General features: G+C 43.9%; 1 protein-coding gene across 2 annotated transcripts; it reads right to left on the reverse strand.

Annotated features, from left to right (window-relative positions):
* Positions 1-1530: 1530 nt before the first annotated feature.
* On the reverse strand, positions 1531-24277 carry LOC117463929 (RNA-binding protein with multiple splicing-like). 2 transcript variants are annotated; one of them, XM_034106442.2, is made up of 8 exons: positions 23918-24277; positions 16779-16856; positions 15523-15561; positions 13984-14046; positions 11366-11516; positions 10053-10180; positions 9081-9144; positions 1531-1814 (listed from the first exon to the last, which is right to left on the reverse strand). In XM_034106442.2, exons 1-7 carry the CDS (start codon positions 23978-23980, stop codon positions 9082-9084), a joined length of 585 nt encoding a protein of 194 aa, XP_033962333.1. In that variant the 5' UTR covers positions 23981-24277; the 3' UTR covers positions 1531-1814; position 9081. The 2 variants fall into 2 exon arrangements, with proteins under 2 accessions (XP_033962333.1, XP_033962332.1); XM_034106441.2 differs by having other exon boundaries at positions 1683-1814; positions 9075-9144; positions 23918-24274.
* Positions 24278-24497: the final 220 nt, after the last annotated feature.

The raw sequence follows: 24497 nt of genomic DNA on the forward strand, positions 1-24497 counted from the left end.
AATGATTTGTTGTGATCATATTCTAAAGATGTTTGGATTATTGAAAGTATACAGCTCCCTTTCATCTGAGTGTTGAGAGCTGTATCCATAAATTCATGTTGGGCTCAAAGTAGGGCTGCTCGATTATGGTAAAAATCATAATCTCGATTATTTGGGTCAATAATTGATATCACGTTTATTAAAAACGATTAACCATTTACTTTGAAAAACATCAATTTATTGAAGAAAATAATTTGAAAAAGTATGTTTTTAACAGTTGATTACCCTGAACTTTAAGTATAATTCAACTGAAAAACCTATTTAAAAAATAAATAAAATCGTTTTATTTAGATTATGTTGTTTTTCATAATCGTTTGCAAGCCAAAATCGTAATTGCGATTAAAATACGATTTAATTGAGCAGCCCTAGCTCAAAGTGCACCAGATTGATGCATTCAACTTCAACATTTAAAAAAAATCTTCCTGGGTGTGCATGCCCCCGGACCCCCCATAGAGGAGGTGAGGGTCCCTCCTAGAGGATGTGACGTCCCACCACCAAATAAAGCAGGTTAAAATTAATTAAATTGCATACATTTTATTTTAGTAAACACTGAAACGGGGTTCCCACAGACCCAAACAGCACTCAAAGGTTAAAGGTAGCATATACTAATGTTAAAATGTGCTAAATATATACACTGCAAAAAACAAAAAAGAGGAAGTAAGTAAAGTAGCTCACGGACTTGTTTTATTTTTGAAAGTCACCCTCATCCTAAAAAAAGTTGGAGACCCCGTTATTAGAACGATACATTTGACAATTTTAAGCTGTGGCCCTACCATTTTATTTGGAGCGAATTGAGGAAACAGGTGGGGCTTTGAAAAGGGCCCACCTGTTCAAAGTGGGCTTGAAAAGGCCCACCTGTTCAATAGTGGGGCTTGAAAAGGCCCACCTGTTCAAAGTGGGGAATGACAGGAAAGTTTGAGAACCACTGCCCTAACCTCACATGCATCAACCATAATGTCTAATATCTAACACTGCCCTCAGCGGTAAACACCAGAGATTTTTTAAGATAACGACATAACCATGAGAGATGAAACTGTGATGCTGTATTTTAGTAAACATGATATAGTTCTGTTCAAGTTCATAATATTTTGTGCCTCTACTGTGACATGATTGTTGCTTATTGTTCAACAAGGTCTATTTTTTCTCATATTCCTGTGCTGCAGCACATCTTTTCAACCCCCCTCTGTCTGAAACCAGAGCCCAGTCTGCTCTGATTGGTTAGCTGGCTGGCTGTGTTTGTGATGGTAACTGCTTAGAGATGTCCAGCCCTTTAGCACGCACAATGTGTTGGAGGGCTAGCTAATAGGAGCACGATGTGTAACATAGGTGATGTCACTATGTTACAGAATTAAGCAATAAGTCCCCAATTGAGGTGTTTCAGTATGTGTGGGAGACTTACTGACTTAAATAAAGTTACAGTGAGACAAAAATAAGCATTAATTGATCATTATTAAATATATTAACAAATTATTTCAGTGCTTGAGCTAAAAAAGTTTGGTCTTTCTTCACTCAGATTAAAATAACTTCTGACTACATGAACAAAACGCTGCTACAGTATGTCCCCCCCTCCCCCCTTTCACAGCTTCTTCCTCAGCTCCTCTCCATCAGAGCGACAGAGAGCCTGAGGGGGGAGGAGGTGAGATTTACACCTCCCTCTCTCCTGCTGAGACTCACCGACGGTGCTGCTTCGAGGGGGGGGGGGCAGTCCTCCTCCTTCAATGGGACACGAGAAGCAGCACCACCGTCACAGCCGCACACCATCACACATCAGGAGCCTGCATACACACCAATGAGGGTCCAGTTATACAGAGTGAACATCTTGAACAGCCTCTCCTTGAGCACACTGATTTGTGATACAGTGCATGAAATCAGGGCAACAAATATCAGTTAAATGTTAATTAATGTAATTGTTAGGTGGTCTTTCGTGGTTATTCTTTTATAGTTATTCCTCCTTTTTTGTTTTATGATTCATATGCACAAAATAATCTAAACATTGCACTACACCTGCTGATTCAAACCACACTTCCTTATTGGAGCAATCACTGTTGTAACATGCTACAAGCTACATGCTAATCACAGTTAAATACAGCACTAGCAAAGCAGTGGGTGGTGATGGCGAGCTAGAACGCCCCATGGATCGATTAAATAAATAACTAAAAGGTGACCGACTCTAAAGAGGGATTTGAGTAATGTGATTAATTGCGAGCCCTTACTTCAATTACTTGACAGTTTTCTTACAACATAGAACTTCACACGCTGAAATGTGAACACACTTTTGTTAAAGTGTAGCCTTCAAACCATGAAGAAGAAGTGACGCTGCTAATGGTCTTAAAGATTTGACAAAGGATTACACACACACAAACACCACACACACACAGTGTGGGGAACAGGATGTCAGCTGACAGTCTTTTCAGACCGTGTGTTGAACTCATGAACTAACAGCCATGTCTCCCATGATGCCGCAGCAGACCAAAGAGAGGGGGCGACCCTCGACCCCCCCCCCTCCTATTCACCCCCCCAGATGTGAGGACAGGAATAGAATCGTCTCGGGGACTGTGTGGAACAATAAACAAGAGAGGTAAAGCTCACCTCAGTAGGAAGGGGGCTGGTCTGATGCGTGGTGCGTTCAGGGGGGCGAGGGAATCGGAGCGTCACTGAGCCGCTCAGTGAGCCGCAGCCTGCAGAGAGAGCGCTGTTTGTTCTGCCTGAGACACACGGTGCAGCGGGTTGATCATTGAACACGTCCGTGCACATCACTGATGTCAGGGTTAATGAGTTACCCTCCAGAAAACCAGAGCGGTGTGGGAGAGGTAAACACTGAGCGGCAGTGTGTATTATTCTAACACTAATGTTACCAGGGCTGCACGTGAACTGACAGCAGGGAGTCATGTTCAACATCACACTACCTTTCAACACAATGAGATGGTCTGCAGGGCTTGTGAAGTTAACATGTATTTCTCTAGCATTTCTTTCTGTGTGAGAATCAGCCACAGTTAACATCAAATCTCATCTCCTGTATACTGAATCTTCTGTGGCTAATAAGGAAGTACATTTAAAACAAATATATATATACACAAGATATATTTAGGCTCGATTACATGACATAGTTTGTCAATGTGAAGTTTATTTTTGTGCTTTGTCCCCATGTTGTAATTCTTTAATCATTAATTCAAGGGATCCTTGTCAAACATTTACTTGTTGCACACTCACAATGCACATTTGCCTGACAGTTCTAGTATTTTGTAGTTAAATCTCAAGACAGATGTGCGTGTTTATGTCATAAGGGAAAACATGTTCAAGTTGATATTGAGATGTTGTGCCTCTACTGTGACATGTTTCCATGCTTTAATGTTCAAAAGTACGGTGGCCCTGAAGTGCAAGACACCACAGCGTTTCACAAAACGCGACTGTATTCGCCATGACATAGACAGTCTGTGGTTTGTATGTTTAACTTTTGTCCAGTTTCTAAACAGATATGAGGAGCTGTGAGCTCTGAGTGTGTGCTAACAGCTAATGGCTGATGTGTTGGGACCACAGTCTATGGTTGGGACCGTTGGGACATGTTGCGCTGTCGGGTGCTGACCAATCACGAAGCGTCATTTCTTGACAGTGCTTCTCTGGCTGGCTCTGTCCAATTACAAACAAGAAGTGTTCTCCCTAAAGTAATACCCTTTCCGTCCAATGTGAAACGCTGTGGTGTCTTCTGAAACGCTGTGGTGTCTTGCACTTCAGGGCCACCGTAAAAAAGCTTTTTATTTTACTCATACTGCCTGTGCTGCAGCACCTCTTTTCACCATCTGTCTGAAACCAGAGCCCAGTCTGCTCTGATTGGTCAACAGCTTAGCGATGTCCCTCCTCTTAGCCTATCAAGTACAATGTGTTACAGCACAAGTTTTCCATAGTGATGTCCCAATGTTTCGGAAGTAAGGAGTCCAATGGAGGCGTTGCAGGGGGGGGGGGGAAACTCTCTCTTTAAACTAATAACTGTGGGAATTATATATAGCTGATAAGATTCAATATAAAGTACTGTGAATCAATAATGGAGGACGTTAAACAGTGTGGTCTCTGCAGAGCGTCCCTGAGTGTGAAGCGCTTTAATCCGCCCTGTTCCTCATGTATCACACAGAGCGGTGACAGCCTCATGGCCACGCTGCATCTATGAGTGTGTGTGTGTGTGTGTGTGTGTGTGGTGTGGTGTGTGTGTGGTGTGTGTGTGTGTGTGTGTGTGTGTGTGTGTGTGTGTGTGTGTGTGTGTGTGTGTGTGTGTGTGTGTATGCATGTAGGATAAGTCCCTCTTCCTTATTAGAGGGGCCCCAGCTGGCCCTCGGCTCTCCAGTGGGAGTTAGTCCAAAGCTACACAGGAACCACTGGTTTGTCAGGCTATTGGCCGAAAAAAACTCCTCAGGGCAGGAAGCCACACACACAGATGTAAACACACACACAGATGTAAACACACACACAGATGCACACACACATACACACATCATGTGTTGTCAGATGGAAAATCTGGATTACTCTCCTGCAGGTCACTGCTTTAATGTCCACTGTGATGTGGTGTGTGGACACACACACACACACACACACACACACACACACACACACACACACACACACACACACACACACCACACGACTGACCTGAAGATATACCAATATACAATCTTATAATTTAATATGTTTAAAGAGCCAGAGTGGAGACACTGCTGTAAAACTCTTTATGAATAACTACTCTGATAGGACGTAAGGTGATCTCACCATTAGTCCATAACACACACACACACACACACACACACACACACACACACACACACACACACACACACACACACACACACACACACACACACACACACACACACACACACACACACACACACGGTGTACCGATACTTAAAAGGTACCGTGATACCCTGCCGTTAAAAACGGTACGATTCCTCCGTTTCATTAGTATCGGTACTTTAAGAATGACGGGGAAAAGTACTCCCGTGAAAAAGCGCCGTTTTAATAAGAGCCGTGTGTGTTCAGCGCTCTGCTCCCACTCCTTGCAGCCGTGCCTGCAGTCCCGCTCCTCTCAAGCACGTTCTAAGTCCCTCCCCTCTCTCGTGCACGCGGCCACGCGCTAGCTGCCAGAGCATGTGAGAAAACGAGAAGCATGGCTGCAAGTGGGAGTGCAACTGCCGCTGCGCTTCGGCTTGTTGACAAAAAAGACGCCAGAAGTCTGTGAACGGGCCGTTCAGGTGTTCAGAGCAGAGCTCCCTGTCGGAGCGGCAGAGCGTGATGTGCACTGAACAGTTTTTCTGTCGCAATATTATCGTTGAGCAAACGTAACTAGCAAACTAGCATCACTATCCGCTAACGTTAGCTTTAGCCTTCGTTTTCTATTAGTTTTTTTCATAGGCTATAAACGGAGGTGGTATAAGTATATATCTTGTACTTGAGTAAAAGTAGAAGTACCCAGGTCTTGTACTTGAGTTAAAGTAGAAGTACCAGAATGTAGGAACAATCCTGCAATCAAAAAAATGTTCCTCAAATAAAAGTACAAAAGTATTATCATCAAAATATAGTTAAAGTAGCGACAGTAAAAGTAGAAGCACCAGAGTGTAGGAATAGTCTGTTACAGTAAAAGTACTGCATTCAAAATGTTCCTCAACTAAAAGTATTAAAGTAGCGACAGTAAAAGTAGTCATTGTGCAGATTGGTCCATTTCAGAATAATATATATGATATGTTTTATAATGATTGATCATGAAAGTGTTCTCAAAGCTGGTGAAGGTGCAGCTAGTCTGAAGTACTTTGTATACTGCAGGGTAGCTGGTGGAGGTGCAGCTAGTCTGAAGTACTTTGTAGACTGCAGGGTAGCTTGTGGATTTACTCCAGGTGGAACTAAAGTCTGATTTAAGTGTTGATTATATTTCACATCATTCATCCACATCCGTGAAGTAACTAAAGGTATTAATACATGTAGTGGAGTAAAGGTACACCATGTACCTCTGAACTGTAGTGGAGTACACAGTAGCAAAAGAAACATTGAAATACTTAAATAAAGTACAAGTATCTCAAAATTGTACCCAAGTAGTACTTGAGTTTATGAACTTAGTTACTTTACACCAGTGGCTATAAAGATAGAAAGACTAAGCACAGAGGCATGAAAATACATTTTCAAAATGCTCAACAGTGCTGCCAAAATGTTAAACTCACTGCTACACAATTAAAATAAATGTTCTTAGTAACACTGCTGCTTTAGTTGTTCTGACTGCTAAAATCATCTGTTATTCCTAATTTTAAAGCCGATATTCCGTGTTTCCCTTTTTTTAAGAAAAGTATCGAAAAAGAATCGGAATCGCAATTCTTGACTTGGTATCGGTATCGAAACCAAAATGTTGGTATCGTGACAACACTAACACACACACACACACACACACACACACACACACACACACACACACACACACACACACACACACACACACACACACACACACACACACACACACACACACACACACACACACACACACACACACACACACACACCATCCTTAATGTTAGGGAGGGAAACCATGAGAGGTGCACCTGTCAGTGTGTGTGCACATCATGAGTATATACGTTATTATGAAGTCGGGATGTTGTTGTTATAGTACTGACCAGGCAGATTACTTCCTGCTGGTTAGATTGAGGAGTAATTATTTCCCCAAAGCCCCTCACTTCCTCTTGTAACCCCCCCACAGACAGACAGACAGAGAGAGGAAACCCCCCACACAGCAAATCACACAGTGTGTGTGTATTCATGTAGAAGTCTGAAGCAGCAGCCTGAGTGTGTTAGCCTCCCTGAGGGGGGGGCACAACATGTTGCTTCCTGTCCCGACTCCCGGGAGTAGAGGGAGGAGGACCGGGGACAGGGTGACTGGCGCCGACAACAAACACACACACACACACACACACACACACACACACACACACACACACACACACACAGTCAGTGTTCAGTGTGTGCACGTTCCTCTCCTCTTATTATCTGATCGCTGTGAGTCTGCAGTAACATTAACTGTGTAATTTATCTGAAATAAACCTGTGCTAATCATTTTTTAATAAAGATTCATCAGAGCGGCCCTCGGGTTCATGGTTTCACGTTTACGATCTCCTCCTCTTCCCTTTACACTCCTCCGGTGTGTGTCATAACGTGCCTTTAAATTAAAAAATGTATTTCACCCTGACAGCGGGTGACAAAGTGACAAACACACCCTAATATCTGCTGCACAGTGCCAACAGCATCCCAGGACCATATTCAGGGTTTTATGGCAATGTTAGTGTATCATAATCATATTAAAACATTTTTATTTATAAACACTCAGACTCTGGAGAGCTGGATCTTTGTGTAAATGACAGCAATACATATGAGGCAATGTCCTTCAGATACGCAGGAACACCTGATGAACTACATGTCAGAGTGAAGTTAGAAGTGGAGGAAGGCTTCCTTAATTAAAGCCTCACTCATCAATATGTTGAGTTAAAGTGAATTAGTTATCTAAGGTTCAGAGCGGTGCCACGCCTCCACCTCACCTCTGATCACCTGACGAGTTACTTATACCGGTCAACACATCCAAAACCGATTGTGACCAAATTCCCACACCACCCTCCCTTTTCCCCTACATTAATTAATTACCGCTGTACAACCCTACATCCCTTCATCCCCTGCTATATCCATTCATCCCTCCCTTAATCTCCTCATCCCTCCGTACATATCCTCCATACATTCATCGCATCCTTCAACCCTCCCTACAACCCTCCCTACAACCGTTCATCCCTCCGTACATCCATTCATCCCTCCCTTCTTACATTCCTTGATCCAATCAAGTGGACCTTCATCCCTTCCTACATCCACTGGACCCTTCATCCCTTCCTACACCCCTTCATCCCTCCCTACATCCACTGGACCCTTCATCCCTTCCTACACCCCTTCATCCCTCCCTACTGTACATCCACTGGACCCTTCATCCCTCCCTACATCCCTTCATTCCTCCTCCCTACATCCACTGGACCCTTCATACCTTCCTACACCCCTTCATCCCTCCCTACATCCACTGGACCCTTCATCCCTTCCTACACCCATTCATCCCTCCCTACTGTACATCCACTGGACCCTTCATACCTTCCTACACCCCTTCATTCCTCCTCCCTACATCCACTGGACCCTTCATCCCTTCCTACACCCCTTCATCCCTCCCTACATCCACTGGACCCTTAATCCATTCATCCTTTCCTACATCCCTTCATCCCTTCCTACATCCCTTCATCCCCTCCAACATCCCTTCATCCCTCCTCCCTACATCCACTGGACCCTTCATCCATTCATTCCTACATCCACTGGACCCTTCATCCCTTCCTTCATCCCGTTTTGGCATAGTCCTTGCTAGCGAAATAACAAATACATATCTTACCATCACCCTCAGCTCTATGTAGTGTTTTAGGCTCTTTAAGCTCCTTATTTGTTTTTTTATCCTGCATGCTTGCGAACAGAATATGTTTTGACAGAGTTTAGAGTATGTGGAGGGGAGAGTGAGTTAGATCTCACAGTGTGATATCTGCAGGTTATCAGAAGGTGATATTATGAGTTCTTGCATGATGAAATACAGCAGCACCAACATGTAATAATGCCTGATATTAGCCTTTGAATCATGGTAGCTGAACTCTTATAACCACAAGATATATTCTGTTTGACTGCTCTTTGATGGGTCTCTGTACCCGAGTCCCCTCTAAATTGCATCTTTCATGTCTCATGATGATGTGGCTTTACACTCCCACCTCTTCATCTCAAAGGCTGGAGTGTTAGGAGTGTGTGTTTGAAGTGCAGCAGTAGAAACGTGACTGATTAGCAGCAGAGACTGAAGGCAGCTGCAACAAGTGTGTGTGTGTGTGTGTGTGTGTGTGTGTGTGTGTGTGTGTGTGTGTGTGTGTGTGTGTGTGTGTGTGTGTGTGTGTGTGTGTGTGTGTGTGTGTGTGTGTGTGTGTGTGTGTGTGTGCGCGTGTGGTACTCACACATACTTCAGCAGAACTGCCTGGACTTCCATCCCTGAGGACTTCCATCTGCAGGAGGGAGCCAGCGTATCTAAACACAGAGATACATTTAGTTAAATGCAGTTTATATTAACACACTTTCATTCAACATTACAAAAGTTTGTTTTTTAATCCATAAGGAAAATCTGCTATTAGCTTAGTTTAGCTTTTTCACTTGACGGCACTCAATGAAGGGCTAGCTTTTTCCCCCCATTGCCAGTCTTAACGCTAGGCTAAGCTAACGGCTGCTAGTTACTATTCATTAACATTACAAAAGCGGCTCTTTTAATCAAAAAAGGGGAATGGGCTGTTTGCTACGCTTAGCACAACGACAAACTCCACATACAGCCCCTGTACATATATGTAATTTAAACAGCATACTTAATTTGACAAGGCTAGCTCTTTCCCTCCATTTTCAGTTTTATGAAAGCTCAGCAGATTCATCTCTCTTTCATATCGTATTCTGACATCATGTGAGCTTCTGCTGTAGTCCCTCTGCTCTGGGCCATTCCTCTTAGATAATCTGAGTCTCTGCATTTTATTTACGTGGAGATGTTCTCCGCAGAGATGAAAGACGTTACTGTAACCCAGATTCTGGAACAAAGCAGAAATAAGAACTCATCAGGGTCAGGCTCCATGAGAAGAAACTCACCGATCGATAATGAACTGAGGTATGAACTCACAGAGGACCGCTGCAGATTAGAGGCCTCGATAACCGGAGAACAGAGGCTTTAATCAACCAAGAGAAGGGGGCAAACCATGATAATTAAGAAAGTGGAGGGGGCAAACCACGATGCAAACACTCAGATGTGTGCATGAGGCTGTGATCGGCTAAATACAGTGACACCGTGAGAGTCATAGTCAGCATTTGGTCATCATCAACCCCTCTGGCTGGTGTGTCAGAGGCAGCAGCTGTGATAGAGGTGGTGGAGGGGGAGGGGAGGGGGTGGTGCAGGTTACCTGAGCGTGCAGCGAGGAGGGGTAGGTGAAAGCGGGTGGCAGTGCCTGGGACAGCTCCGCCGGGTACAGCGGGTATGACGCCCACACATCAGGGCTGCTCGGATAGAGACCGGGCACTGTGAGCTCATCTGTGGAGAGAGAAGAGGAGGGTGAGGAGGGGGAGGGTGGAGGTGCACTACAGCTGCCCCTCGCTACTGACGCCTAGCAGGTCAAAGAGAATTCAGTGCAGTGGGGGGGGGGTACAGGTTATTCAGCGCTTTCTGTTCCATTTCATTAAACTCAGATACGCGAGCTAGCATCATGTAGCTGAGAGTGAAAACATGCAATATGTAAGCGAGGCTACCAAACAGCAGGACGCTGAATCTGACACTGGTTTTTTTGTTATACCGCCAATACTGCGACAATTTATTCTCCGTAAGCTTCATCAGCTCTAGGGTGCTTCCACATTGCCGTACTATGTGTTGGTACTTCCTGTTAAAGATGAAGTGCTGTTACTTTGCATAGCAACGCCAGCTTTATCATCCTTTAATTACCAAAGCAACCTTTTGTAAGCTTTAGAATGAACTGTCGTTAAGTTGCATCAGTTGTCCCTCTGTGTCTGGAGAGGAAAACGTGTTTCTGTTGTTATTGTAAAGTGTCTCGTGTGAGCAGGGACACCTTTGAGGCGTAGAAACACTGACTGAGTGGGGGCAGGGATCTCAGACAGTGGATGATTTCCCCTAAACCCAGTGAAGCTGATGTTATTCAGGGGAAACTGAGAGGAATAGTCTGATGTGATGATTGTCTTATTGAAGCGAGTAAAGAAGGAGCAGCGAGGTGACAGTGCAGAGTGGTACAGAGTTAAGAGACCCTCCTGCTCTCAGTGTCAGAAACCTGGCGGATATTTAAACATCTCTTATCAGGAACAACAGAAACTCTCCCAGCCACTGAGAGGTAACCAGGTTACGTCATGGCTTCATTAATCCTTTCCTTTACACACCCTTTCTCCCAGATAAGAGCGGTGGTCATGGAGGAGGAATGTACCACCACAGCTGGCCTGTGTTCAGCATGTTCAACTATCAACACACAGTCCCTGACCTCAGAGAGATATTTAACTAAAGAGAGCAGAGCACAAATACTGGCCTGCAGCTCTCATAATGAGAGGTCAACAGCTGATCAATCATTCATCACATCCAGTTAACCATCAGCACAGAGGGCACTCAGATCAGTGTGTTCAGTGAGGAACACACACACACACACACACACACACACACACACACACACACACACACACACACACACACACACACACACACACACTTGGGTATACTCACAGGGGTCTCTGCTGATGAACTGGGGCCCGGGGCTCTGCTGGGAGGGGAGGGGGTTGGGAGTGCCCACCAGCTTGTTCTTGGCCATCTTGGTGTTGGCCTTGGCGAACTCCAGCCGGAGGGTCTGAGGGATCTCTGGATCGAACCGGACCCCCTGTCAACATACAGCGGCAGCTTTATACATCCGTTTATCCTCAGAGAACAACAATCTCAAGTATAACAAACACTCATGGATCATTGCATCATGTTTTAAGATCAGGATCACAAAGAAACTACTAGTTTCTGGGAGGGTGTATTATTGTAGGGGAGCGTGGGCGGTGTGGAGTCTATAACATTATAAGAGTGATTCTTATTATTACATTATATGTTCATTGTGCTCATGAGATGTTGCTATGACTTTGGAATAAATAGACACAATCACCAATCCCAGGTTCTGATGGGTTGGATACGAAACGAAGGGAAAAGTCATAGAAGAAAGTTTCGCTGCTTAGAAATGCTGCAAAGACCAGGTGCAGACACTGTAGAGTAGATTACAGCTCTGCTGCCTGTGATTTCTATGACCTGACGGAGTCCTTAATTGGCCAAGTGAAATATATATTTTGCTCTCTTTTAATAAATAGTTGAATAGTTTTAAATAGTTTTTGTCTTTCCTGGAATAAAAGAACACAACAGCGGTTGTACATGTTGGAGGAGATCTGAATCACATTAGTAGAAACAATCATTATGAATTGACTAGTCACCAATTTGGCAATAGCTTGCTGGATAGCTATCATTCACTAGATGGATCGCTATCCTTCGCTAGTTAGCTTGTTAGATGGGTAGCTAATGTAAGCTAGCTAACTAGAAAGACAGATAGTTAACATTCGCTAGCTAAAGTTTGCTAGCTAAAGTTTGCTAGCTAAAGTTCGCTAGCTAAAGTTTGTTAGCTAAATAGCACACAGGGTACTTGAGTTGGATCTCTAGATTTTTTTTTATATAAATGTCAAAACTTTGGACCGTTGTCTGCCCTTCTTGCAGTAAGAGTTATTATAAACTGTCCATATGAGCTTTAGTATGCAGTCTGATCAACAGATATGTTTTGGTACTTTTCGTAGCTCCTGATAGAATGGGCTAGCACACCACAAGACACTATTAAAAATGTCCTGAGATTTTGGGCTATTGTCATATGTCATCCTGCAGTCACTAACAGAGGATGGATGTTTCATATATTATTTACAGATTTCTGATTGTTTGAATAATTCCTGCAAGGCGTCACAACATAGGCTATTGTTCCCAGTGAACATAAGACGAGTTTGTTTGTTGCAAAGACATTTTGCACGTCTTCTGGAATTTCCCCATTTTTGGAGGAGTGTTGAGCACATGATGAAGCTGCAGACATCACACATTAGTAACAGCAGCAACACAATGACTCACTGAATGCATCGCTGCAGATTCATGTAGTGATCATGCATGTCTTCCTGCTGCTGCTAAGACTTGTTGTGTTGTGTAAATGCCCAGTGGGACCTGGCTAATATCTGGAACATTTGTTATACTTTTCCATTTCTGTAACATATTCACCACTGGCCATGACACATTGGAAGCATCCCAGCTTAAAAAGAGCACAAAATGTTGTCAAATTATTGAGATGCCCACACTACTCCTGAAACACTCCGCTCATGACGAGTGGAGGAAAGGTTTCTTTCTCTTTCAGTGTGCAATACTTTAAAACTCTAAATCATGTGTCTTCTCAGTGCCTGTTGCCTGAGGAGATAAAGGAACATTAACAGAGGTCTTCCTCATCAAAACACAGAGTGGCCGTCTGTCTGCAGGAAGCTTGTCTGACGGTCCATAAGGAGGGCAGATCTGAGGAGAGAACTCCTCACCTGGGGGGGTATTTACTGTGCTGAAACAAGTATATACCACCCTACACCCCATCGTGTAGGGTGGTATATACTGAGCTGAAACTCCTCATGTGTATGGGGGGGTATTAAGTGGGATTGTCCTGGCTCAGCGCCTCAGAGCTGCTGCAGAGGTGTAATAAGTTTTGAGGAGATAATGAGTCCGGTCTCCACCTCACAGAGTTCTGCTGCACCCCCCCCCCCCCCCCTTCCTTCAGTTTTATTTCCCATATTTCAATATGCAGATGCAGAATCTAGCTTATCTCCATATATACGACCCAGGGGACGCAGCTTTCCCTGAAAAACACGAGGCGTTCAGCTCCCAACCCCTCTGAGTGACTCTGGAAACAGACGCTCTATTGTTGGAACATCATTTATCTTTTCTTTCTGTCCTGCCTTTGATATCTCCAGATCTGACAGTCACACTTTAGCAGGATGAGAAACTGTTTCACAGGCTTAAGAATATGAGAACATAATACACCTTAAATAACACAATGGGAAAATAACAGAAAGACAGAGAAGATATCATATCCTGCCTCATCAAGGCCACTTTCTGCAATAAGAGAGCTTCAAATTAAACCCTGGATCAATATGTGGTGGTTAAATGAGCTGATGTTGACCTTGCAGCATGTTTCTTTGTTTACTCCAACAAAAACGTCTTTCTTTCTGCTTGTGATAGGTGGTGTGTGAGTGTCTCCTCCTGTTTAATGCATGTGCACAGAGAGCTGTGAGGGCACGACTTACGTTCAGGGCGTTCTTCGCTGCCTCGGCCTCTGATCTGCTGTCAAAGCTGACAAAGCCTACCGGCTGGGGAGAGACAGAAACACGCTTTAAGCAAAAACTGAGTCGGCACTTCTGTCTGAGTGACAGAGACATGGTTTTATTATTTGTATCTCTCACACACACACACACACACACACACACACACACACACACACACACACACACACACACACACACACACACACACACACACACACACACACACACCCCCCCCTCTCTGGTCTGTTTATAAAGAGAGGAAGGCTGGACGCTCACTTTGTCCAGCACCCTTCATCATCCAGCTGAACTATGCCCAAATACGGGCATTTAGAGGCAAACAGAGGGGGGCCAAGAAAGAGCATAAAGAAGGGTTTAAAGGTGAAAATAATATTATTATTATTAATATATTTAATATGAATGTGGAGCCTAAAAAAAGACTCATGTCACATCTCTAACTGCTGAAGATTTAAAAAAAGACTGCAGGGTGTGTGTGTGTGTGTGTGTGTATGTGTGAAATCTCTAAACATGTTGCTCCCATGAGGCTCTGCTGCTGGTTCGTGTGATCGTGAGGAGGAGGAGGAGGAGGAGGAGGAGGAGGAGGAGGAGGAGGAGGAGGAGGAGGAGGAGGAGGAGGAGGAGGAGGAGGAGGAAGCGTAAGAGGAATATAAATAGAAAGGTCTGGGATCGGGCTATATATGGAGACGACTGCTCAGGGGCCGGGAGACGATCGATTGATTTACAGAAACTTTTTTGAAAGAAAAAACAAAGCGCACATCTGTCAGGAGGAAGGCGGCCATTATGAAGGAATGCTTATTAATTTAACAGGAACAACTTAAAGTGAACCCTGAGAACATCGCCTGCTTCAGGGAGTGGATTTGACTGAGAGTAGTGACAACACGGTGCACTGCGGTACACAGTGACATCGCAGTGACATCACTGTGACATCACTGTGACATCACTGCAGCAGGGTGAAAAGTCAAGCATCAAGACGTTCAGGGGGTGTTAGTTGGGATACCCTCCATTTTAAGCAGAAATATATTAACGCTGCTAATTATCATGGGTGCTAATTGCCTCCTGAAAGTCTTTGACAGCATGCATGCACAAGGAAAGAAGTCCCATAATGCAGCGGGGTTGAGCTGTAGTCCTTTGTTCTTAGATTTGTGGTATTACTCTCGGCACTCTGTAATCGCTCTAAACCCTCGTAACGAGCTGTATGGAAACAGCGTGATGTGCTCCTGATCACTGACACCTGCCAGCCCGGCTCATTTTCAGTCCCCCCCCCCCCCCGGCAGGGTTGTCTCTGCTGCTGACACTTCCCCCCCGATCCATCCCACCGGGGTCCAGTGTGTGACTGCAAGCAGACTCTCCACCGCCACAGGCAAGTCACTGCAACAGCTCAACCATCACCAAGATACTTCCTGACAGAGGTGCTAATCCGTCATCGCCCCAACAGAAACACACACAGGGGAGGAAGAGGAGGTGTAAAGCACAGAGGAAGGTGTGAAGTGCATCTGTACATACCTGTTTAGATGTGAGTTTTATCAAGGAGCCTTCATATCCCTGCAACACAGAGAGAACAGACTTTATTCAGCGTATGCTTCACCAGCTCTAGGGCACTTTCACAATGTCTTTTATGTGTTGGTATATCCAGTTTAAGCGTCTTACTGTTGCATAGCGCTGTCAGTTTTATCAATCTTTACTTGCCAAATAAACCGTTTTTTAGCTTTTAAATGAACCGTTATTAAGATATTACCGTGTTTGAGTGCAAGAAACTAACCATTTAGATTAGCAATATGTGATTACTTTATCCAATAACATTAGTTTGAGAATGTACAGCGATGTTTGGAGCTATGAGGTGCTGCTGGCTGTATGAGAGAGCCCGGCCTGCTTAGAAAAACATAAACAATGTTTGGAGAATGACTCTCACTCCTGAACGGTAGACACGGGTCAGAACTGTAAATAATAATTCTGATTTAAATTACCACCAACTTGGCGATAGCTAACTTTTGGGCCTTTGACACATTCATCCTGCACTCACTAACAGAGGATGGGTGCTGTAAAACCCATGTGATCACTGCAGTGCATCGTTAAATGATGTCAGGAAATGTATTCTTTACAATAGTGCTAACGCTAAACCAGAAGAACTAACACATAAGAGTTAGAACCAGGCAAAGCAGGGCGGGGCTATATAAGGTGAATATATATCATTTCTATAAAAACATTATTACAGATGTAATTGGACCCGATATAAACCATTTACCCACAGTACATACCATCAACATTTCTACATACATAGCTGATGTGGCATTATTCCCTTTAAGCCACTAAAGCTCATAATGGTTGGGCGACTTTGCAGAAGGCTTGCAACACCTCCAACATGCAGTGACCTGAAGTAACCTCTGATTCTGTGTGTGTGTGTGTGTGTGTGTGTGTGTGTGTGTGTGTGTGTGTGTGTGTGTGTGGTGTGTGTGTGTGTGTGTGTGTGTGTGTGTGTGTGTGTGTGTGTGTGTGTGTGTGTGTGTGTGTGTGTGTGTGTGTGTGTGTGTGTGTGTGTGTGTGTGTGTGTCAGGACAGAGTCTCTGAGGTTAAGCAAACAGCTTTATTTTTCTGTGGCAGGCAGCATTTTTCCATGACACACACAGAGGTGCACTTCCTGTGGATAAGACGTATTGAAGCCGGGCTTTAGGAGCACTTGCAGCTCTGCCATGCTTCCTCACCATTCATGGAGTCCATGCAGAGAGGAGCTTCTAAGAATAGCTAAGAAAATACAAACATACCTTAAAAGGTCTGAAGAGGAGGTAGAGCTCGCGAGGCTTGATATCCAGCGGCAGCCCACTGACGAAGAGCGTCCGGACCTGAGGAAGAGCAGAAGCAGAGCGAGTCATTGACCTACTCAGGTATTAATAGCTACCTGCAGACACAGAGCAGGTGAGAGTACGGTCTCTAAACTCAGCATCACATCTCAACTGTTCAACTCTCAGATGGAGCCATGCTAGGGAGTCACTGAGAGTGTGTTTGAACACACTGAAGAAGGAAACCACATAGGGAGTAGTATATAAGTTATCATCATGTGTTGATGAATACAAGTAAACTCTAAGTAACACCTGCATTCATTACTTTCATTTTTATTTTAAACTGCATATGTAAGGAACAACCTGAAAGTGAACTCGACAAATAAAGTTTGTCAATATAAAGATGTCAATGGCACTGAGCTAGAATGTAAAATTAAGAAATAAAGTAAGACAGGAAAGTAATGGAGACTTCCTGCCCCAGTTAAAAATACAGTTACACTATCATGAATGTCTGAAGGTAACAAAACTCCTTAATCTCACTAATTAACAAATATCTATTTCTTTAATCTACTTTCTGTGATAGTTTATGGGAATATGATGTCATCAACAGCAAGTCGCCCATCTTTGGAGACTCAACCTGTACAGCCCCAGAATGCACCATTCCATTCCATGTAAGTGAAAAATAAAAAGCCACTAATCAAACCTCATACACATCACCTGACTGAAGTTGGCGTGGTGCAGGCTGTGTGCAGTTACACATCCTCACAATAATGATGACACAGTGTGTTGTACACATGTGTTTACGACTGAATATAGAATAAAGAGCAGGTATGATTTCACACAGCAGATGTATTAGACAGCCGGTACACACAGAGCTGCTGAGCTAACAGCACGCCTCATTCCCACAGGTAATCTGACTCCATACACACACACATAACATCTTAGCAACTGAGAGGGGGGGGCAGACCCCCACCTTCACTATTACCTCACCTCAATCACACACTGACAGCAGAGCCAATCTATTTCATATAAAGAAAAATGTTTAAAAGGTGCAGAAAACACAGGCAGTGTTAAAGTGTGTTGGCTCCGACTGTAGATCACGTTACAGTCATGACATGTGGAGTGTTTCTACATGACGTGGTTCCAGCGTTTCCTCACACACAACATCTGAAGTCATCGCAGACAAACTCTGATTCAACCTCTGCAGACTGAACAATGGGACACTTCCTGACGTCATTTGTTGTGACACACTAGTGTTTAAGTGTGTAAGTAACACACTCCTGCTGTGGTGAAGTTTCCTGAAGGTCGCTCTGCTTTATTGGCTTTTAGGAGATATTGGTTTTACTGCTTCCTCGTGAGTCACATACCTTCATCTCCAAAGTGCTGAAAACCCACTGAATCATTGACCATGTATGGCGTGCGCTCACACACACAGCAGGATCAGAAGCAGCAACAGGCAGCGTGCAGTTCCCTGGCAACGCCTGAGAGGGGTGCAGCGGGGCACGGAGCCCCCGGCCACAGACATCACTTCCTATTAGAGCCACTGCTGCAGCCAGGCCCAGGAGATCAATGCACCTCCACCCACAGACCCGCCTTTACTCCACCAGCTCTCTATCAGATGCCCTCCTGTTTCTATAGAATTTCGGCTTAACCCAAATTCAAATAAAGATGTAGAATTGTTTTATTAACCGATTACACACACACTGACCAGTAATGGATGTTCCCAGAATAAAATAACACATTTTACGTGATAAGCGATTTCCCACCCCTTAGCCTAACAGTTGACCAATAACAACAGAGCCGAGCAAAGGCAGTATGAGAAAGAAAAAAGCTTTTTGAACATTAAAGCATGGAAACACGTCACAGCAGAGGCACTAAATACTAATATCAAAATGAGCACAATAGGGGCCCTTTAAACCAGAGCAATAATCCCTCAGCAATAAACTGAAATCCAGCCTGCCTGTTACAACAAACTATTGCCGTCATTATTAAACTGTTCCCTTTGTTTTCACCTCCAAAAAAGTCGATTGGAAATGGAGTTTTTTTAACTGAAACGAACCTGTCTGGTCGTCTTACTGTCGTCTGAAACTGTAAGGGAACCAAGCAACCAATACAATTTATATTAAAAAAATTCAAGACTCACAAAAATGTCCATTTTCTCCATCACAGAATGCACTGTGTCTGTCTCTTGATTAATAAAATGGCCTTGGTCCTTATAAATGTGTCGTTTGTATTCAGCATGTGTAAATGTGTTAAACCTTTTTCCTGAAAAGCCTCATTATATTGCGCCGCTATGCGTGACTCTCTTAGATATCTGCTGCTACTTAAACGGAGCGTTATTTTGACCGCTAGTCTGGGCTGGCATGAGGGACGCGACCTTGGAGTACCGTGAGATGATTACTGTGTGGTTCCTCCTCCCGAGTGTGTGTGATGGATGCAGCTCTGACCTTGAAGAGTAGAGGAGTCTACTGTAGCGTTGCAGAGGGAAACAAAGATGTGGAGCAGAGCTCAGAGCTACATTTCTACTAGCGTTGGCCTCTCTTTGTTCCTGCATGAGTTGGCTCTGCGTTATTAAAACCGTGGACTGACATGGCTGTGTGTTAATCTCTGCCGTCATGTTAGACCTGCGGGGTCACAGGTTAGTGTGCAGGTGAGAGGTCACCTGAGAGGCTAAATACACTCCAAACGTCACGACTGAACTGCTACAGCTCAGTTAACGTTCCAACAGGTTAACCTTTAAGAGACATTTCAACAAATGACCTCTGAGGAGCACTTCACTGCCTTTCTCCTTCATCCTGCTCAACAAACCAAATGGTGTGTTACTCACACACATGTGCTCTTTAGGAGTCACATGTATGACATAGAGTTCAACTCTTCCTCCTGTGTGTGTGCTTCGGTGCGTCTCCATGAAGGACTCACATTCCTCCACAGACTCATTAACTGAGCCCCTCCTTCACTGCCTTTGTTGGCTCCTGCCCAAGTGGACACCTTCCACTGTTTGCTCTTCAGGTTGGGTTGGCAGAGCGGTAAAGTGGAGACAAAAACACGAGACGGAGAGTGCATGAGGACGTGCATGAACCCGTCATGTGACCTGCTGCATCAGTGACTGCACTTTAACTACAGAGACAATATATTTCCTGTCTGACAATGTTTACTACTCAATCTGCCTCTTTCAAATACAAATACAGATTCATATGCACACAGGGGACGTGCTTCCGCATTGTCTTATTATGTGTTAGTCCTTCCAGTTCCAGTTAAAGGGTAATTGCTATTGCTTAGCATAGCATCTCCAACTTTATCAACTTGCCCAATAAACCTTTTAAAGCTTTTGAATTAACTGTAATTAAGTTATTAACAGTTTTTAAGGTGAGAAGCTAACTGTTTTAATGATCAATATGCGATTACTTAATCCCAACAATGTTTGAGAATTTGAGAAAATGAGAATTTACAGCGATGTTTTGAGCTGAGGAGCTGCTGGAAGTATGACAATACCCGGTTTGTTAAAAAAAAAGACGTCAACCATGTTTTTATAATTACTTTCACTGCCTGAACGGTAGAGACAGGCCCGCACTGCAAGTCTAACCATAGGGTTTTAAAAAATATTTCCCATTTAAATGATTAGAGCCAGACATATTGAAAAAGCTAGCTAGATAGCTAACATTCAGAAGCTAGCTTGTTAGATGGGTAGCTAACTAGGGAGGTGGATAGAAACATACTTTAGCTAGCTTGATAGATAGATAGATAGACAATGGCCCAAAATCATATTAGATTAGCCATTGTCATAACAGATGATAACACTTTATTATTTCAACATTTAGGATACAGGAGGACTGTCTTCACTCTCAGTTTCCATGTTTAATATTTTATCTGCTGCGCTGCCTCTGACCGCCGTGAAACGATTGGACAGTCGGACACGAACAGTTTCTCTTTGTTCCTTGCTCCTGTCTTGACACTCTTCCTATGACCATATAAGGTCCTTCTGTTCACAGACCTTGCCATCATGCTGTCAACGTATGGACCATAAGGAGAAGGAGTCAGTCTACTGGGACTAAAGAGAGGAGAGAGGCAGACTATAAACAGCAGCCGGGTGGAGGAAGGAGGGAGGAAACCAGATAAAGAGAGGGCAGAAAGAGGGTGGAGGGGAGGAAGGAGGAAACGGAGGGGAGGGAGATTAAAGTGTACAACGAGATGAGTTAGAGACATTCTTTGTGAAAAAGAAGGTGGATAATTATAGCTGTGAGTAAGCAATATTAAGTGGAGTGGACAGAAGATAAAGACAAGATGGCTGACACATTATTACAAAAAAACTAACAACAAAGCCTTTTAAGGAGACTTGGACACTTTTAAATAAATATATATTTATATATATAGCTGTAGATATTTCAATTCTCCTTCATTCTCCTCACATCAGCCGCTCCTGACGCTAAGCCTTGTTGTTGCCTTTTCAAATACCTCTTGTCGCGCAGCTGACAAATGGCCAAGATAAGACGCTTTTATAAATAACCTGCTACCTATCAGACACAGAGCCGCTGCTTTATTCAATGTGTAATGCGCCTTTATATTCTCACTGTCTACACTATCTGCACCAGTCTTTGTATGTTTTCCTATCATAGCCACTTTCCCCTCTCATAGCGTCTCCTGTCACACAGCGTTAATATTTCTGCGTGCCCTTTTCAGAGATACGCGCCCACTGCCCGATGCACCACAGCTCCTCCACCCACGTCTCCGGGTGGAGAAGGTCATGCTGGACACATGACCTGCGATTTGAAGAAGACCTGCTGTAGACACAGTCCAGATACACTGCGGGAGACTCGCTAAGCTCTGCACGAGTGATACTCGGATTCTCTCCGGGCGCTTGTAAAGATCCACTTACATGTTTATGGAGTCAACACACTGCTTGCAGAGGAACAGAGAGGCTCAACCCTCTGTGTTCCCTCATTTGTCAAAACTCAGGTGGACCTGCTGGCGCTCCTTAAACACACAGCAGTTAGCCTGACAGAGAGGAGGTCAAAGGTCACATTGCGATGAGCCGAGACGCATACCACAAGCTCACCACCTGCACCGCTTAACACAAAGTGGGCTTGAAGTGATCACAAACTAATAACACTGCTGCTGGTACAGGATGCGTGCCACTAATACTGATAGCAGTCAGTATTTAATTAGAAAACAGTCCTCAGACTGTATAAGCGGGGACTGTTAAAATGTCTCCCGCATAACAAGATGAAGTGTTGATGTGATTAGTTTAAGTTGGACTGTGCTTGTTCCTGATAGCAGGAGCACGTCCCCTCTCTCCGTCATTATGAAAACACTGAACTGAAGAGGTCAGAAATGTGCTCTGAAGAGCCCGCAGCCCGGCTCCTTAAAAGGCCTGGAAACATCTGACGTCCAGCATGTGAGGGGCAGCATGTCAGCGGCACTGCATAAGAACCAGAACACCTGATAATGAAGCTTATCACTAGGTTAGCTGCTGGAGCGGCATACCTGCTGTGTTGCAGGTCCATGTTTGGAGATTCTGTTCCTCACCAGATTAACTGTGATGGTGTGAGGCAAAGCAGAGAAACAGGCTGAGGAGATTTAACTCCGGACATCAGTCTCGATTCACCTTATGCTTCACCGGCTCTAGGGCGGTTTCACATTGCTGTATAATGTGTAATTACTTACGTCGCCAAATGTATAAATCTTTAATAAGCGTAATATGTATAGGCGTTTGAACAGGGAGTGGGGAAAGGAGCGGGGCTTCATACGGTGAATTCAGAGGTACACAAAACAACAATTATTATTCATCCAGAATGTGAAACCCTAAAGAGTCCAGTGCAGTGCATAAAGTGAATACAGTCAGTGTGTATCTGCAGCACGGCCTTTTCTCAGTGAATGTGCAGTTACATCAGCCGCTGTGTTTGGGTATTCAGTTACACAGTGGCCACATGCACCGAGCCTAATCTAATTCTCCAAGAGAAATATCAGACTTAATCTCATATACCTTTCTGACAACACCGGGCTGCACATGAGAGGGAAACTACAAACACACCCAGAAAAAAAGACAAAGACTATCCAAAAACTGTGCAGCATGTTGGAGGAATTGGTGTTTTGCACAAACATCGTTGGCTGTGTGAAGATGTCACTCACTGAGATGATCTGTAATGAGGGGGGGGCAGCAGCTGTGTGAAACTCACTCTGAACACTTTATTCTAGTGTGTGTGTGTGTGTGTGTGTGTGTGTGTGTGTGTGTGTGTGTGTGTGTGTGTGTGTGTGTTTGTGTGTGTGTGTGTGAGACACGCATTAAGATTCATTAGAATGGATTCATCTATCACCAGTCCTCTCTTTATCCTGCGTACATCTTCAGTTGGTATACTTGCCTTTGTTATCTCCAATATCAAATGTTCAACTCAGTTCTTGTATTGGTCTGCAAATTAGAATGTACATTTTCTGCATCGGTCGATTCATTGTTGCAGATATTCTACCACTTTTAACTGCTTTGAAGTAAACCTATTCCAAAAATATAAGATATTTGTCCAAAACAAAATGTTCCGCATCCCCTAAAACTTAGAAATCGACCCAGAATGACTCAGAATCAGCCAGGAGTACAATTATGGCAATTTTCTGTTTTCAACTGCCATTTTTTATCCTGAAAAGTACGGAAATGGATTCAGCATCCTCAATAACCCCCCAAATCACTCCAGAACTGTAAAGATTGGCAATTTTTTGACTATTGGACCCTAATTCTAAATACTGATAATTAACGCAATTTATGCTAATTGCGCTAATTGACCAACACATTTTAGTTAGCATCCGGCAGTTTCTTATTGCTGGGGACCCATACTGCACACTCCTAAAATAACACTTTAGGTATTTTCGGGTTCAGACTGCTGTCAACTTTTTCCAGAATAAAAAAGGACATACAGTATGAGGCAGGTCACAAAGATTAAAGGCGAAATAAAAAGCCTATATTTTTATAATAAATGAAAGGTGCACATATTTTAAAGTATGAAAGAGTGCCTTTATGAGCCCTAGCCTTATAATAATACTAAGTATAACTCTTGACAGGTTTACCAGCAAATAAGAGTATTTAGGAGTATTTTAGTGATGGAGTAATGATTAATGTAGGAGTCGCGTGCGGATCGTACCTCTTCCTCGTGGTTGGTGAACTCACTCGGCTCGGTCTCCTTCTCGCTTTTGTTGTTGCTCATCCTGACGACTTTATCAACGGGACTGTCTTCTTCTTCTTCAGTCAGTTTTCCTCTGCTCCTCTTCCTCCCGCTGCAGGTTTCCAGTACGTCCGACAGACTTCAGTCCGCTTGCAGCTGCTAGTTAGGCGACATCAGTGACGACACGGATTCAAAGTAAAATCTGAAGCTGCGAGTAAAATCAGACAGAAAGCTTCTCCTCTTGCTCTGCTGCTCTCAGTGAAACACGCTGCTGTTAGACTGCTGCAAACTTCTCCCAGCTGAGGAGGAGGACAAGGAGGAGGAGGGAGGGGTTTAGGGTGGGGTTAGGGTGTAGATCTGGTGTAGAGGCACCGTCTGCTGCTGCTGCTCTATCAGGTTTATAAACGCTGTAATAGCAATGCGTGTTATTTTAGTCTCTGCAACATTCCTACAATATTTCTCTAACAGCAGCTGCTTTAATATTCCTATTTTTAGTCTAAATATTACTAATGTGTCTGTATTCAGCTGATTTTACATGTGCGTTCATTTAAACAGGTAT

Source organism: Pseudochaenichthys georgianus, chromosome 18 (genome assembly GCF_902827115.2).
Source record: "Pseudochaenichthys georgianus chromosome 18, fPseGeo1.2, whole genome shotgun sequence".
NCBI lineage: Eukaryota > Metazoa > Chordata > Actinopteri > Perciformes > Channichthyidae > Pseudochaenichthys > Pseudochaenichthys georgianus.